Source organism: Grampus griseus (genome assembly GCF_964374135.1).
Source record: "Grampus griseus genome assembly, chromosome: 2".
Taxonomy (NCBI): domain Eukaryota; kingdom Metazoa; phylum Chordata; class Mammalia; order Artiodactyla; family Delphinidae; genus Grampus; species Grampus griseus.
This window is the reverse complement of record NC_139018.1, coordinates 39,419,704-39,435,681: the sequence shown is the minus strand read 5'-3', so window position 1 is coordinate 39,435,681 and position 15,978 is coordinate 39,419,704. Positions and strand designations below refer to the sequence as shown.

At 40.1% G+C, this 15,978-nt stretch overlaps 1 protein-coding gene across 1 annotated transcript in view; it reads left to right on the top strand.

The window, feature by feature from the left end:
* SYT16 (synaptotagmin 16) overlaps window positions 1-15,978 on the top strand; it is a gene marked incomplete at both ends in the record, with an annotated part of 119,935 nt that overhangs the window by 70,188 nt on the left and 33,769 nt on the right. Inside the window, one exon of the mRNA XM_082648125.1 lies at window positions 14,265-14,477. Coding sequence (XP_082504251.1) covers window positions 14,265-14,477 — 213 coding nt within the window. The remainder of the gene's footprint in view (window positions 1-14,264; window positions 14,478-15,978) is intronic.

The following is a 15,978-nucleotide window of genomic DNA, read 5'->3' as shown; positions in this document are numbered from 1 at the left end:
CTTTCTCTAATTGCTTTAGGTGTAAGGTTAGGTTGTTTATTTGAGATGTTTCTTGTTTCTTGAGGTAGGATTGTATTGCTATAAACTTCCCTCTTAGAACTGCTTTTGCTGCATCCCATAGGTTTTGGGTCGTGATGTTTTCATTGTCATTTGTTTCTAGGTATTTTTTGATTTCCTCTTTGATTTCTTCAGTGATCTCTTGGTTATTAAGTGGTGTATTATTTAGCCTCCATGTGTTTGTATTTTTTACAGAATTTTCCTGTAATTGATATCTAGTCTCAGAGCATTGTGGTTGGAAAAGATACTTGGTATGACTTTGGTTTTCTTAAATTTACCAGGCCAAGATATGGAGGATGTTCCATGAGCACTTGAGAAGAAAGTGTATGCCTTTGTTTTTGGATAGAATGTCCTATAAATATCAATTAAGTCCATCTTGTTTAATGTATCATTTAAAGCTTGTGTTTCCTTATTTATTTTCATTTTGGGTGATCTGTCCATTGGTGAAAGTGGGGTGTTAAAGTCCCCTACTATGGTTGTGTTACTGTTGATTTCCCCTTTTATGGCTGTTAGCATTTGCCTTATGAATTGAGGTGCTCTTATGTTGGGTGTATAAATATTTACAATTGTTATATCTTTTTCTTGGATTGATCCCTTGATCATTATGTAGTGTCCTTCTTTGTCTCTTGTAATAGTCTTTATTTTAAAGTCTACTTTGTCTGATATGAGAATTGCTACTCCAGCTTTCCTTTGGTTTCCATTTGCATGGAATATCTTTTTCCCTCCCCTCACTTTCAATGTGTATGTGCCCCTAGGTCTGAAGTGAGTCTCTTGTAGCCAGCATATATACGGGTCTTGTTTTTGTATCCATTCAGCCAGTCTATGTCTTTTGGTTGGAGCATTTAATCCATTTATGTATAAGGTAATTATCGATAGGTATGTTCCTGTTACCATTTTCATAATTGTTTTGGTTTTGTTATTTTAGGTCTTTTCCTTCTCTTGTGTTTCCTGCCTGGAGAAGTTCCTTTAGCATTTGTTGTAAAGCTGGTTTGGTGGTGCTGAATTCTCTTAGCTTTTGCTTGTCTGTAAAGGTTTTAATTTCTTCGTCGAATTTGAATGAGATCCTTGCTGTGTATGGTAATCTTGGTTGTAGGTTTTTCCCTTTCATCACTTTAAATATGTCTTGCTACTCCCTTCTGGCTTGCAGAGTTTCTGCTGAAAGATCTGCTCTTAACCTTATGGGGATTCCCTTGTATGTTATTTGTTGTTTTTCCCTTACTGCTTTTAATATTTTTTCTTTGTATTTAATTTTTGATAGTTTGATTAATATGTGTCCTGGCATGTGTCTCCTTGGACTTATCCTTTATGGGACTCTCTGCACTTCCTGGACTTGATTAACTATTTCCTTTCCCATATTAGGGAAGTTTTCAACTGTGATCTCTTCAAATATTTTCTCAGTCCCTTTCTTTTTCTCTTCTTCTTCTGGGACCCCTATAATTCGAATGTTGGTCCCTTTAATGTTGTCCCAGAGGTCTCTGAGACTGTCCTCAGTTCTTTTCATTCTTTTTTCTTTCTTCTGCTCTGCGGTAGTTATTTCCACTATTTTATCTTCCAGGTCACTTATCCATTCTTCTGCCTCAGTTATTCTGCTATTGATTCCTTCTAGAGAATTTTTTATTTCATTTATTGTGTTGTTCATCATTGTTTGTTTCCTCTTTAGTTCTTCTAGGTCCTTGTTAAACATTTCTAGTATTTTCTCCATTGTATTTCTAAGATTTTGGATCATCTTTCCTATCATTACTCTGAATTCTTTTTCAGGTAGACTACCTATTTCCTCTTCATTTTTTTGGTCTGGTGGGTTTTTACGTTGCTCTTTCCTCTGCTATGTGTTTCTCTATCTTCTCATTTTGCTTAACTTACTGTGTTTTGGGTCTCCTTTTTGCAGGCTGCAGGTTCGTAGTTCCCATTGTTTTTGGTGTCTGCCCCCAGTGGCTAAGGTTGGTCCAGTGGGTTGTGTAGGCTTCCTGGTGGAGGGAACTAGTACCTGTGTTCTGATGGTTGAGGCTGGATCTTGTCTTTCTGGTGGGCAGGACCATGTCCGGTGGTGTGTTTTGGGGTTCTGTGACCTTATTATGATTTTAGGCAGCCTCTCTGCTAATGTTTTGGGTTGTGTTCCTGTCTTGCTAGTTGTTTGGCATAGGGTGTCCAGCACTGTAGCTTGCTGGTTTTTGAGGGGAGCTGGGTCTTAGCTTTGAGATGGAGATATCTGGGAGAGCTTTTGCCATTTGATGTTACATGGAGCTGGGAGGTCTCTGGTGGACCAATGTCTTGAACTTGGCTCTCCCACCTCAGAGGCACAGGCCTGACACCCGGCCGGAGCACCAAGACCCTATCAGGCACATGGCATTATATTGTTTCTCTGTCTTTTATCTCTTGCCTCTCTGAGCCACAACATTCTGTGGAATCCAGAATTATATTATCACAACCCAACTTCCCTTTGTTCAAGTGGAACGCATTGCAGTTCTCAGACTTCCCTTTTCCTTCACTCTTTACTGTCAGGGTTATGTACTGGAAGTCTTTATTTCTTTCAGCTTGGGCCTCTCGGTGCCTCATTCTCCTTCCAGCCTGTTCTCATGCCTTTCTCATCACCTGCTGAGACCTTTTTCTTTTCCTTTGTGCTTAGTCTAGTGTTACTTGCTCAAGGGTACTGAGTGCAGAGGCCTGGCACCAGGCACTTCAGAACAGAGTTCCTGGTGCCTGGATACAAGTCTTTTATCTGACATGTGTGTAAAAACTTGCCCTCAGTCTATGTCTTGCCTTTTCATTTCTTAATATCTTCAATGAGGAAAAGTTTTAAATTTTGATGTTTAATTCAGCAGCTTTTTTTCTTTTATGGTTCATGCTCTTATATATCTTAAGGTTGCAAAAATTTCTCCTATGTTTTTTCCCCAGGAGTTTTATAAAGTTTTACAATTTGATCTATGATTAATTTTTACACCCACACACATAAGGTAAGGGTTGATGTTCCATATTAATATCAATTTTGCTCAAGCATCCTTTTTTAAAAGATTTTAATTTCCTTTTTTTAAAGATTTTCCTTTCTTAAAAGATTTTAATTTCCTTTTTTAAAAGATTTTAATTTAATTGCAGAAGCAATTTTGAATTGCTTTGCCACTTTTGTATAAAAAATGGACCATATTTATGTGGTGCTATTTCTGGACTCACTTCTATTCTACTGATTTATTAGTTTACCTTTTTGCCAATAGCAAATTGTCCTGATTAGCGTACCTGTATCATAAGTCTTTAGAGCAGGTAGGTTGGTACTCCCACTTTGTTCTTTTTAAAAATTATTTTGAATATTCTTTTTTAAAAATTTATTTATTTATTTATTTATTTGTTTATTTTTGGCTGCATTGGGTCTTCATTGCTGCACGTGGGCTCCTTCTAGTTGCAAGGAGTGGGGGCCACTCCTTGCCACGATGCGCAGGCTTCTCATTGTGGTGGCTTCTCTTGTTGCAGAGCATGGGCTCCAGGTGCACGGGCTTCAGTAGTTGTGGCTCACAGGCTCCGGAGCGCAGGCCCAGCAGTTTTGGTGTGCAGGCTTAGCTGCTCCACAGCACGTGGGATCCTCCCAGAAGAGGGCTTGAACCCACGTCCCCTGCATTGGCAGTCAGATTCCCAACCACTGCACCACCAGGGAAGTCCCTGTTTTGAATACTATAAGTCCTTTATTTCCTTATACATTTTGGAGTCTGATTGTCAAATTTTACAAAATATCTGCTTGGATATTGATTTAGATTGCATTAAAACAATAGACTAATTTGGGGAAATTAATATCTTAACAATACTGAGACTTCTCTATTTTTTCTCAGAAATACTGCTTTTAGTGTGGTAGGTTTGAATGCCTCTTGTTAAACTAACTCTTAAGTATTAATGTATTTTCATCTTTTGAGAACAGAATTAAAATTTTAAAAAATTTCCATTTGTCATCAGAATATAGAAGTGTAATTGATTTTTATATAATGACTTTACTAAATTCATTAAGTAGTCTCATCATTGATGTTAGCTATAGAGTTTTAGTAGATTCCCCCTCTTTTCAGATTGTTGAATATCCCTAGTAAGCTGAGATTTTTTTGTTTTATTTTAATCAGAAATTGATGTTGGATATTGTTACTTTTTGTGTGCCTGTTGAAATGATTGGGTTTTTTTATTGTGTTAATTTGATGAATTATATCAATTGATTTTAGTATTTTAAACCAACTTTGCATTTCTAGGATAAACCTTATGTGGCCATAATGTATGATCCTTTTAATACATTACTGGATTTCATTTGTTAATGTTTTGCTAAGGATTTTTTGTAACTATGATATATGGGATATAGGTGTAAAATTTTCTATTTTTGTGATGTCATTGTTAGGTGTTTTTATTAGGATTATGCTGGCCTCATAAAATGAGTTGAGAAATGTTCTCTCTTCCTCTACTTTCTGTAAGAGTTATGTAGGTATTGGTATTATTTGACATTCATAGAACTCTGTACCCAAAACTGCAGAATGCTCTTTCTTTTCAAGTCCACATTATCACAGTGAACTATATGTTGAGTTATAATATAAATCTATATATACTTACTGATTTTTTTCTTAGTTGCTCTATCCACTAACTGCAGAGAAGAGGGTGTTAAAATCTTCAGCTTTACTTTGAATTTGTCTGTTTCTCCTTTAAGTTCCATTAGTTTTTCCATCACGTATTTTGAAGCCCTGCTAATAGGTTCATACACACTTATAATTTTTATGTCTTGATGAGTTGATCACTTTATCATTATAAAATATCTTTCATCTCTGGTAAAACTCTTGTCTTGAAGTCTACTTTGGTATTAATACAACTGCATCAGCTTCTTTGTGCTTACAGTTTGCATAACTTATCTTTTTAATCCTTTTACTTTTAACCTGTCTGTGTATTTATATTTAAAGTGTGTCTCTTATGGTCATCACATAATTGGGTCTTGCTTGTTTATTCAGTTTGACAATCTTTACTTTCAAATGTGATATTTCATTTGCATTTAATGTATGGAAATTATTGGGTTTAAGTATGTCATTTTGCTGTTTTCTGTTGATATTTGTTGCCTCTGATTTTCATCTTCTGTTGCTCTTACTGCTTTACTTTTGTGTTAATCACCTATTATTTTACTATTCAATTTAAATTCCTCTATTAAATTTTTAGCTATACATATTTGGATTTTCTTTCTTCATGGCTGTTCTAGGAATTACATATACATCCTTAGTTTAATCATAGTCCGCTTTGAGTTAGTATTGTACCACTTCAGATTTACTCTTTGCTTTATGTCACAGCATTAACACCACTTTGCAACAGTATAAATCACTTACTTCCCCTCTCCTTTGTGTTATTCGTATCTCATGTTCTACTTTTCCACACTTTATCCATCCCCTGCCCCCATGCAATAGTATATAGATACTTTCTTCAGTTATCTTTCAGAAGAAGTAAAAGAAGAAAACATCAAATATTTTTTGTATTTACTCACATATTTACCTTTGCTATTATTGCTTTTCATTCCTTCCCTTAGATCTGAGATTCAGTTTGTTGCCAGTTCCCTTTCATTTGAAGAACTTCCTTTAACATTTCTTGAAATGCAGGTCTGATGAGTTCTCTTTGCATTTATATAAAATTGTGGTTATTTTATATTCCTTTCTGAAGGATGATTTCTCTGGGTATAGAATTCAGCGTTGACAGTTTTTTTTTTTCTTTCAGTACTTAAACATGTCATTCTATTGTGTTCTGGCTTCCAATGTCTCTGAGAGAAGACAGTTTTTTTTGTATTATTATTTTCCTGTATGCAATGCATTTTTCCTTCTCTTCTTACTTTCAGGTATTTTGTTTACTCTTTGATTTCCAGCTAGCTGATGGTGATGTGCCTAGTTGTAGAACTTTTGAACTAGATTACTAAAATGTTTGAATCTGTATGCTGATATTTCACCAAATTTGGGAGATTCTCAGCCATTGTTTTTCAAATATTTTTCTTCCACATGAACTTAGCTCAAACACTTGGCTAAAACCTGAACTATGAAAGCATGGGGGAGAGTCCTTTTGTTTTGTTCTTTCCTCCTTGGACTCCAGTTACACATATTTCAGACAACTTGATGTGTTATCCTTGTTCACTGAGGTTTTGTTTATTTTCTTTCCAAAGGTTTTATGTTCTTCAGATTGATTACTTTTTACTGAGCTCCTTCGAAGTTCATTGCCATCTCCAATCTGTTACAAAACCAATTGGCTGAATTTTTTAACTTCGAAGATTTTATTTTCAATTCTAAGTTTATTTAGTTTTTTAAATATTATTTTCATTTCTCTACTGAAATTATCCTTATTTATATTCATTACAATCACCTTTTCCTTTGATTATTTGAACTTATTTATAATAGGTACTTTAAAGATGTTGTCTTTTGCATCCAACATCTGAGTCATCGTGGGACTAGTTTCAACTGAATGCTTTTTTTCCTTGATGATTCACATTTTTCTTGTTACTTTGTATGTCTAGTGACTTTTGACTGTGCACTGGACATTATGGATGAAATGTTGTAAAGGTAATAGATTCTTTCATCTTCCTATAAAGAATATTGCTTTTTGTTTTAGCCCACAGGGAAATTACTAGTTGATTCCTTTGACTATATTGGTTTTATAGTTTGTTATGCTGGGCTTATTTCAGTTTGAGTCTTATTTCTAATGTTGACCCTTCTAAAGTTTTAATGGAAAACCTGGGGTGTCTTCCAAGCCCCTCTACCTTGGCCAGATTCAATCTCCTAACTCAGTCCCTACTGAGGTAGGCTTAAACCAAAATGTCTAATCAAATTTTTAGCCCACTAGCTGTTACGTTTTCTAGGTTTCTTGGACTCTTCCCCCATGCTTTCATAGTTCAGGTTTTAGCCAAGTGTTTGAGCTAAGTTCATATGCAGATTTTGGGGCTCCCTCTCTGTGGTTTCCTCTTTTCTGGGGTTTCCTTCTCCATTTCCAGCTTCTCTGGATTGCCTTGAATTCTGTCCTCTGGCACCTCGAGTCAATAATGCTTGTGATTTCTGCCTGAGTCCTTGATGCCCTGTGCCTCATAGACTTAGGAATACTTTCAGCAGAAAAGTAGTATAACCATGGATCTCATCCAGTGAAATTTCCTTCTTTAAAAATACTCGGGGCTTCCCTGGTGGCGCCGTGGTTGAGAATCCGCCTGCCGATGCAGGGGACGCGGGTTCGTGCCCCGGTCCGGGAAGATCCCACATGCCGCGGAGAGGCTTGGCCCGTGAGCCATGGTCACTGAGCCTGCACGTCCGGAGCCTGTGCTCCGCAACGGGAGAGGCCACGGCAGTGAGAGGCCCACGTACCGCAAAAAAAAAAAAAAAAAAAAATCGATCCCCTCCAGTTTCTGCCTGCTCCTGCTCACTCCCTATGCCTTTAAATAGTTGGTTTAAATTTTTTTCATGAATTCATAAGTGTTATTAGGTTAGTTCAAGTCTCTTACTCTGCTGTTATCATAACTGGAATCCTCAATATTGTAACTTACTTTTCCCTAGTGTAGTGATCTTTATGTTACTAATTTTAGTAAAATATTTTCTATCTGACTAACTCATATTTAAGTATTACAAGTGCTGTCTCTTTGTTCATATATGAAATAAAGTTGTCAAAACATCTCATACAAGGTGTAGGGTGACAAAACAAGTGTGCATCAGAGAACCAAATTGTAATCCTTCCTCTGCCACTAACTAGCTACTTGACATATAGTTATGTGCCTTAAGTAGTCTCAGCCTTAGTTTCTATTCTGTATAATGAGAGAGTTGGGTTATATCAATGTTTTTCAAACTTAAAAAAAAAGTCAGGACTCTTGTTTTTTTCCCAACAGAATCTTATAAAAATATAAACTGTCTTAAAGCAAAACAGCCCTGATTGTACAGGGTGTATAGCTCAACCTGCTCAGTGCAACTACCCACATCTCCACTTTTACTGTGGGTGGCATTGAAGCTCCTTTGTGGAAACCCAGACCTCCACAAAGCATAGTCTGAAAAAAATCAAGGCTGATGATTTATAAAAATCTTTTCCTATCCTGCCTGAGTCCAAGAATGGTTGGATTATGCGTCTAAAAGTGTGACCATTTTTTTTTAGGATCTGACAGGGGCAGTTGTCAACCTTTGACGCTCCCTTCTACTTTTTCACTTTAACCAACTTTTTTTTTTTTTAACATCTTTATTGCTTTACAATGGTGTGTTAGTTCCTGCTGTATAACAAAGTGAATCAGCTATACATATACATATCTCCCCATATCTCCTCCCTCTTGCTTCTCCCTCCCACCCTCCCTATCTCACCCTAACCAACTTCTTGTTCTTATTTCTATCCTTATCCAACCACCCTAGGCAGACATTTGCCGTGGGTATTTGAGAAATCTGGCATATTAGGGATTCCTGCAATTGTAGCTAAAAGTGGCACCCAGGTACCGTACCACCGAGCACAGCCCACCCCCGCCTGTCTCTACAACCCATCTATAAGATACGAGCAGTACTTCCCTGCACCTAATTGCTCCTGTGTGGGTGGGAAGGAATTAATAAGCTTGGATCTTCACTGAGCGTGTATAAGGTCTTTCTCCATCTGTAAAATAGCAGCAGTCAGGCTTAAGAAATCCTCTCTTTGCATCACCAGTTGGTGGTTTTGTTGCCTTAAAAGAAGCAACAAAATGAGCAGGTGTTGAGCACTGCCCACATCCAGACGGCATTGCCAACTCTCACAGAGTGCTCCACCTCTAGGCTTGGAAAAAAGTAGAGTGAGGGAAGGAAGGTGATACAACCCACATTTTCAGCTTAATTTTCTCCTATTCCAGCCCTTGTTTCTTTCATCTTTCCCTACAGCAGCTCTAATGATGAGTTTGCAAGTCAGACCCTGCGAGAACAGGCATTCTTCCCTTTGCATGTAAATGCGAGGCTTCCTAGAAGGGTTTCCACATAGGGCACTGCCATGATGAGGCATAATAATAATCGTTAACATATTTAGCATATCATATGTCAGGCATATACTAAGTACCTTTACATGGTTTATCCCATTTAGTCCTCTCAACAACTTTAAGAAATAAGGAATAGCAAAATAAGGACCCTGAAGTTCAGAAAGATTAAGGAACTTGCTTAGATCTTAGACCAGAGAATAGAAGATCCCAGATTCAAACTGAGGTAGCTTGACTCCAGATTCTGCACTCTTAACCACTCTAGCCTTCACTGGTGTTAGACTGACAGGCAGTTTCTGTGGCACTGGGGTCCCACCTTCCTGTCTCTTAATTGTGGAAGATGAAGATGGCATTTCCTCTGCCCCTCTTTACCAGAAAAAAAAATTCACTAAACATCAGAGGGAGACATGTTCCGATGGCACTGCTGTAGAGACTTGATATTGATGTGTCTACAGATAACTCTCTTTTTCTGTCAAAGTCATGAACTTCCTGCCAGTGCAAGAAGCCCACAGTGGCAACTCAGTAGTGTGTCAACAGAGGGATGGAGCTGGATGGCTGTGCATCAGAAAGATTGCAGAAGAGTCTGACTTCTCTTTGGTGGTAGCTACTGAGGGGGTGTTTAAGATCTCCTGCATTCTGTGATTGAGTGAAATGCACAATCTCAACTTCAAGATGTATTCACATCCATGACATTTGTGCAACTTTTTCTCTGTTGTTTTAGCAAGATAATTAGATAAAGAGATTAAGTGTTTTGTTTTGTTTTTTCGGGTACGCGGGCCTCTCACTGTTGCGGCCTCTCCCATTGCGGAGCACAGGCTCCGGACGTGCAGGCTCAGTGGCCATGGCTCACGGGCCCAGCCGCTCCGCGGCATGTGGGATCTTCCCGGACTGGGGCACGAACCCGTGTCCCCTGCATCGGCAGGCGGACTCTCAACCACTGCACCACCAGGGCAGCCCAGAGGTGAAGATTTTATTACAAATTTCCATCATGTCCTTTCCCAAGTGCATATCTTGAAAGGGGTTTGAACTTGGTATTTATACAGTGTTTCAGAAAGTACTATCTTATGTCTGAAATAAGTGCTACAACTTAGATGAGACTTTGTGATTTTCAAAGATTTATGTTGAATGAAATCCAGATCAGCTATTTAGTTGTTGACAGACTCTTACAAGGCAAGTAGCAGCTGGGATCTTTCAAAAAGATAGGAGTCAAAATTTAAATTTGAGAAAATAACCGACCAGTGAGAGAGCTTGGAAAATAATGTGGCAAAACCATTGACCTGGAAACCTGGAGACCTCCGTTTGGTCCTGGCTTGGTATAACCATGGGCAACTCAGTTTGCCTCTTTGGGCTTTGGTTTCTTTTCATGAAAATGAGGGAACAGATAGATGCTCATGAAAATCCTTTCTAGTCCAACTTATGTGATTTTATCGTCTTAGTGACCAAACGCAGTTGTATAGATTTTAACCTGGATTTTCTTCCTTGAAGAAGCAGATGGTAGAGGGAGCATAATGTAGTCATTAATAATATTGACTTTGGAGCAAGACCACCTGGGTTTGAATCTTGGTTCCACTATTTATTAACTGTTATGACTGTGGCAAATTACTAACCTCATGGTGCCTCAGTTTCCCCATCCACAGAATGGGGATAATAAAGTATTGACTTCACTGGGTTATTGTAAGGAGTAAATAAGTTATCATATGTAAGATTCTAGAACAGCGCCTGGAACATGATAAATGCTTTATATGGGATTGTTTTTATTGTTATAATAGCACCACTATTGATTCCCGTTGCTGCTCAGTGGTTTCTAGGAGAGATGGTAGGTTTCCTTTTTAAACAGAGAATTCCCTGAGATCTTTGGGGACTCAGGTTTAGCATAACATGTGCAGTTGCATTTATAATCCCACGAGGAGCAATGGGCCAGTTATACTGCAGCCTGAGTGTGTTCACTCTCACATGGACTGACTCTTCTTCCCACTGCTCTTCTCTTCTCACAAAGGAAGCAACCTCTTGGCAGATTTCAGGGTGGAAATGGTAGAACCCTCTCTCACCTCACTCTGAAAAGTAAGCTAGATATGGCTCTAGTGTCCTGATGCAATGATGTTTGATGATATGTGCAGTGACTAAGAACAGAGATTCTATGTTCAAGTCCCAGCTTTGTTACTTTGCTAACTTTGTTGCCTAGGGCAAGTCACTTAACCTCTCTATGCCTCTGTTTCCTGTCTCTAAAATGGGAAGAATAATAATCATCCCTACTTCATGGTGTTGCTGTGATGATTAAATGGGATAATATATGCAAAGTACCCAGAAGGTGCCTGGCATATAGTATATGTTTAGTAAATGGGAAGCATTATAATCACTGTTATGATTCTTATATCGAGTGAGGAGAATATGTGCTCTGTGGCTGATCAGTGACTCACTGAAAAAAAGTCAAGGACTACATGCTGGTAAATGAATGAATTCTAGTTCCTGATTTTATACATGAGGAAATACCCATGGACTAACTCACTTAATTTAAAATTGAGGACTTTTGACTATTTACATTTTTAAAAACTGGCCTAGTAATACAAATGGAATGGAATATCAGAGTTGGAAAAAGTGCCAATGGATGTCTAATCCAGCCACTTCACAATGCATGTATCTCCCTGAGTATCTCCCAGGTGCTTAGCTGGTCCTATACTCTAAAGGTGGAGAGAGTTTAGTTTTGGTCCCATTCGTCTCTGGGTATCTTCCATATGTGATGGTCCATCCCATGCCAGAGCACTATGCCCAGCACGTTGAGACGTGAGGAGACTGCCCATTGTAATGGCATTCTGTTGAGACAGCAATGGAATCTTTTCTAACACTTAGCTTTTCAGGTCCTACCATGGGGCTGGTCACAGCCAACAGTAGAATTGAGTGAGCTGAAAACAATATTATGCTCTTATGTTCAGGGATCAGCTGCTCCATAAAAGAGAGAAACAGATTGAATGTTGGTGCCTGTCAGGTAGAACGTTTGGAGTCGGAGAATTTAGATCTAGAAAAGATCTGGGAAATTATCCAGACATTAAAAGTGAAGGTATTTCTTCCACAAATGAAGAAACAGGGTCAGAGAGGTTAAGAGACTTGGCCACATAGACTCAGCTAGCTAATGTGAGCACAGAGAATAAGAGTTCTTTCTGCCATCTCTCTCCCATTCTCTGGCAGAGTGTTTAGAAACGTGGTCTCTAGAGACAGGCTGACTTGATTCAAATCTTGATTCTCCCCTTCCTGGCAGTACGATCTTCAGCCAGTTGTAGACTTTTCTCTGCCTCAATTTTCGTACTTGGAAAATGGGAACAGTAATCGGGGTTTTGTGTGAGATATGTGTAAGGCGCTTAGGACAGCGCCTGGCACATGAAAAGCATTCAGTCTGTTATAATTACTAATTTCCAAAGAGCCTCAGGAAAATCAACTCTTAAGCCAGACAATAAATGTTTTGGCCAGGCTGGTGTTTAAAGTATTTTCTCTCACTTAAAGTATTGCTTTTTAATTTCTTCTTAGCCCCTGATTCAGAAGTGATCTTCAGGACCCATCTGTGAATTAACACCCATATCCTTCCCAGGAGCCACTGTGTGACTTTTGGATGGAAAGAGTAAATCTTTAAAAAATAATTCCCCATTATTTATCGTTTCCAAATCTCACTCAGCAAATGTTTACAGAGTAGCCTGCCACGCGCCTGGCACAGAGATAATGCCTGGAGGGATGCAAAGGTGGGCAGTCTGATGTGCCCCTTACCTTCAGGGTGTGTACAGGTTAGGTGGAATGGGCGGCAATTAAATAGGTAATTCTGCCACAGAGCTGGAGGGAGCACTGACAGGACAGGACAGGGAGTGATTTCACAGCATGTGGAAGGAGCCTTAAGTCCCTAAACTTGATTTAAGGGGTCAAGGAAGGACTCTCTGGAGGAAATGATGTCTATGCTGAGACCTGAATGGTGAGCTAGATTCTGGACGAGTCTAGACGGGGCTGGAAAAGCATATTCCAGGCACAGGAAAGCATGTGTGAGTGTTGTTGGGGAGCGGGGAGGAGCGCTCAGGGTTTTGGGAGAAAATACTGGCTATTCACCAATCTATTCAACATTTAACAAGTGTTTATTAAGTACTTACTATGCAGCAGGCATTGCTTTACATACCACAGAGACATCAGTTAACAAAACAGGTAATGTCTTTATTTTCATGGAAGTTATGGGGGAGAAGAAAGAAAGAAAGAAAGAAAGGTGGTAGGTACGGGAACAGAGCTGCTTCAGGTAGGAGGATGGTCAGAGAAGTGTTTAGGTTGAAGTGTCAGTCAAGCTGAGACCTCCGTGGTGAGAGGAGCCAGCCAGGTAAACACCTGCGGGAGGGGGAGTTTCAGGTGGAAGGAGCAGGACAGGCAAGGGCAGAACTGATCATGATCACGGCCTGCTGGAGAAACAAAGAGGACAGAGCAGTGTGCTGGGGTGGGAAAAGTGGTGCGAATAATTTAAAGGGTGTTTGGGTTGAGTCATTGGTGCTGAGAAAGGCATTTCTAGTATAAACTAGTTATTTATTAACTTTTTAAACCCATACAGTGTGGTGTCACTTGTCAAAACTGGAAGTTTGGGGAAGATCTCAGTTGCTGATATCTCTTCTCTGAAGTGGGGCTTGGCTCTGTATGTTTTAATAACTGAGGTGAGGCGAAGAGAGTATTTTCCGTCATCATTGACTAGAACTACACATAAGGCACAGGTGCAGATTGCTGTCCTGTTCACAGTCATGAGCACATGCCAGCAACATAACACATCAGCAGGGTGCCCAGCTCAATAAGAGGGCTCATTATGTTAGTCAGGGGTGTCCCAGTGGTTTCTCTTGGGTCTAGCCGTGTACTTCTAATTACCCTCCTGAGCTTTCTTTTCCTGTTTCATTCCTGTGGACTCAAATTTGTGTTTCAGAAGTGCTTTGAGGGCTTCCCTGGTGGTGCAGTGGTTGAGAGTCCGCCTGCTGATGCAGGGGACGTGGGTTTGTGCCCAGGTCCGGGAAGATCCCACATGCCGCGGAGCGGCTGGGCCTGTGAGCCATGGCCGCTGAGACTGCGCGTCCGGAGCCTGTGCTCCGCAACGGGAGAGGCCACAACAGTGAGAAGCCCATGTACCGCAAAAAAAAAAAAAAAAGTGCTTTGAATTCTTTCTACCCAGGTTCAGTCTGCTTTGATCCAGACTGATTGGCCATGTTCTTCTATCTCTCTGGATTATCTATCTCTGTTTTCTCATGGGCCCCGCAGGAGACTCATTGCTCTTGTTTGCTTCCAGTTAACACCTTTGGAGTTGATGAGAAGCTGCCCACATCTTCTGACAGCGACGAGGAGGTTATCAAACAATTTGAGATTTCTGTGCCCCGGTCCCAGAGTTTCCGCTCGGGAGCATCTGAGAAAGGAAAGCAGACAGGACTGGAGCATAAACCAAAACCCAGCCGCTGGCTTTCCACCCACGAAGAGGCCAGCACAGAAGTGTCTGCCTGCAAAGGTATTCTTTGCATCAAACCTTTCCTTTATCTAGACCCGGGATGTCTAATGGTAAGAACGTTTTTGAGTCACTGCACTTGCATCTAAGAGTCCAGAGAGGAAAAAGAAAAATAGGGCAGGACCCAGAGGCTGGGACAGGGCAAAAGGGCTGCTTCAAACCTCACAAGCAGCCTCGTTGCAGAGAGAAAGGATCAGACGTGCCAAAGTCTTGACCCCCACTTGTGGGATCCCTTCCTTTCTTGTAGGTTACTGCTTTGTACAGTTTGAACACTAACGACTATAACGGTATTTACCAAGCTTTGTAAAATCTTGTTGCCTTCTGACGAGGACAAAAATTTTACATAGCTGTCTGCTGACATTGCACTTCTGTGCCTTTCCTCCCATTTGGAAACGTAGAGTCTATTTTCCATATATCTATGTAACCTCAGATTTTTGAAGCCTTACTTTCGATAGTTTGTAATATTAAAACAGTAGGTGTGTTTTATCTTCCAAATAAAAATATGTATTATAATAATATTAAATAACCTTTTTCAAACAACACATGCCTGGCACACCATCCCTCATTCCCCGTAGTTTCTGGACCCCAGCCCGTGTGAGAATTCATGGGTCAGAGCAGGTTTTACGCCAGCCTCCATCTTCATCGTAAGTTTACCTTTCACAAAGGGAGAGGAGGACACTCAGAGGTAGGGTGAGCACAGCCTGTGACTGCGGGTGGGCCTTGTCAAGGGTCCTTCTCCCTCCCCACCATGCACACAGAAGAACCTAGGAAAAGAACAGTATGATATTTCTTAGTGTTTTCCCCAGCGAAGGTCAGGCATCTCTCCAACTCCTTTATGTCCAGAACCCTGAATAGGCACAGGACGTTGGAACAGGGAAGGGTCTGTGAAGTGTATTTGGTAAAAAGCCAGAGAAAATGTCATACTGTCCACTGTAGTGACCTGGTCTAAATGACCTGGGTTCTCTAGTCGTCTTCTTTCCATTGGGCCTGTGGTCCGTCCAGCCAATGGGGGCATAGTTGATCTTCCTTGTTTTTCAACACTTAGTAGTAGAAAGACAAAAAGGAGAGTGCAGGATTGAGAGAAGGTAACAGAGAAGAAATTTCTGATTTGGTGATGTGGATGAGGCAGGGGGAAAAGAGGAAAATTAATAAAAAGAACCCTATTTTTCAGCAGGAATATAATAATTTGCTGACCATCATGTAATTTTACTTATTGGCATGGGCCTACGTAACATTTTACTGCTCTCCTTTTTAGCCCCAGGTAAGCCAGGAGATAAACTCCCGATGTAACCAAAGCACAGTAGCAGTAGCTAATGGCCCTCTGTCATCTCCTCACCCCCTCTCCTGTTTTCTCTTTCTCTGCTGTTACATCACAGCATTCCTCTCTCTCCACTGAGACGGCAAATGTTAGCTAATGAAAGTTAATAGCAGCTGATCCCCTACAGTAGCTTGTTTAATTCTAAAGCTAATGGCCCCATTTCCCAGAAGCCCAAGTGTCTAGATT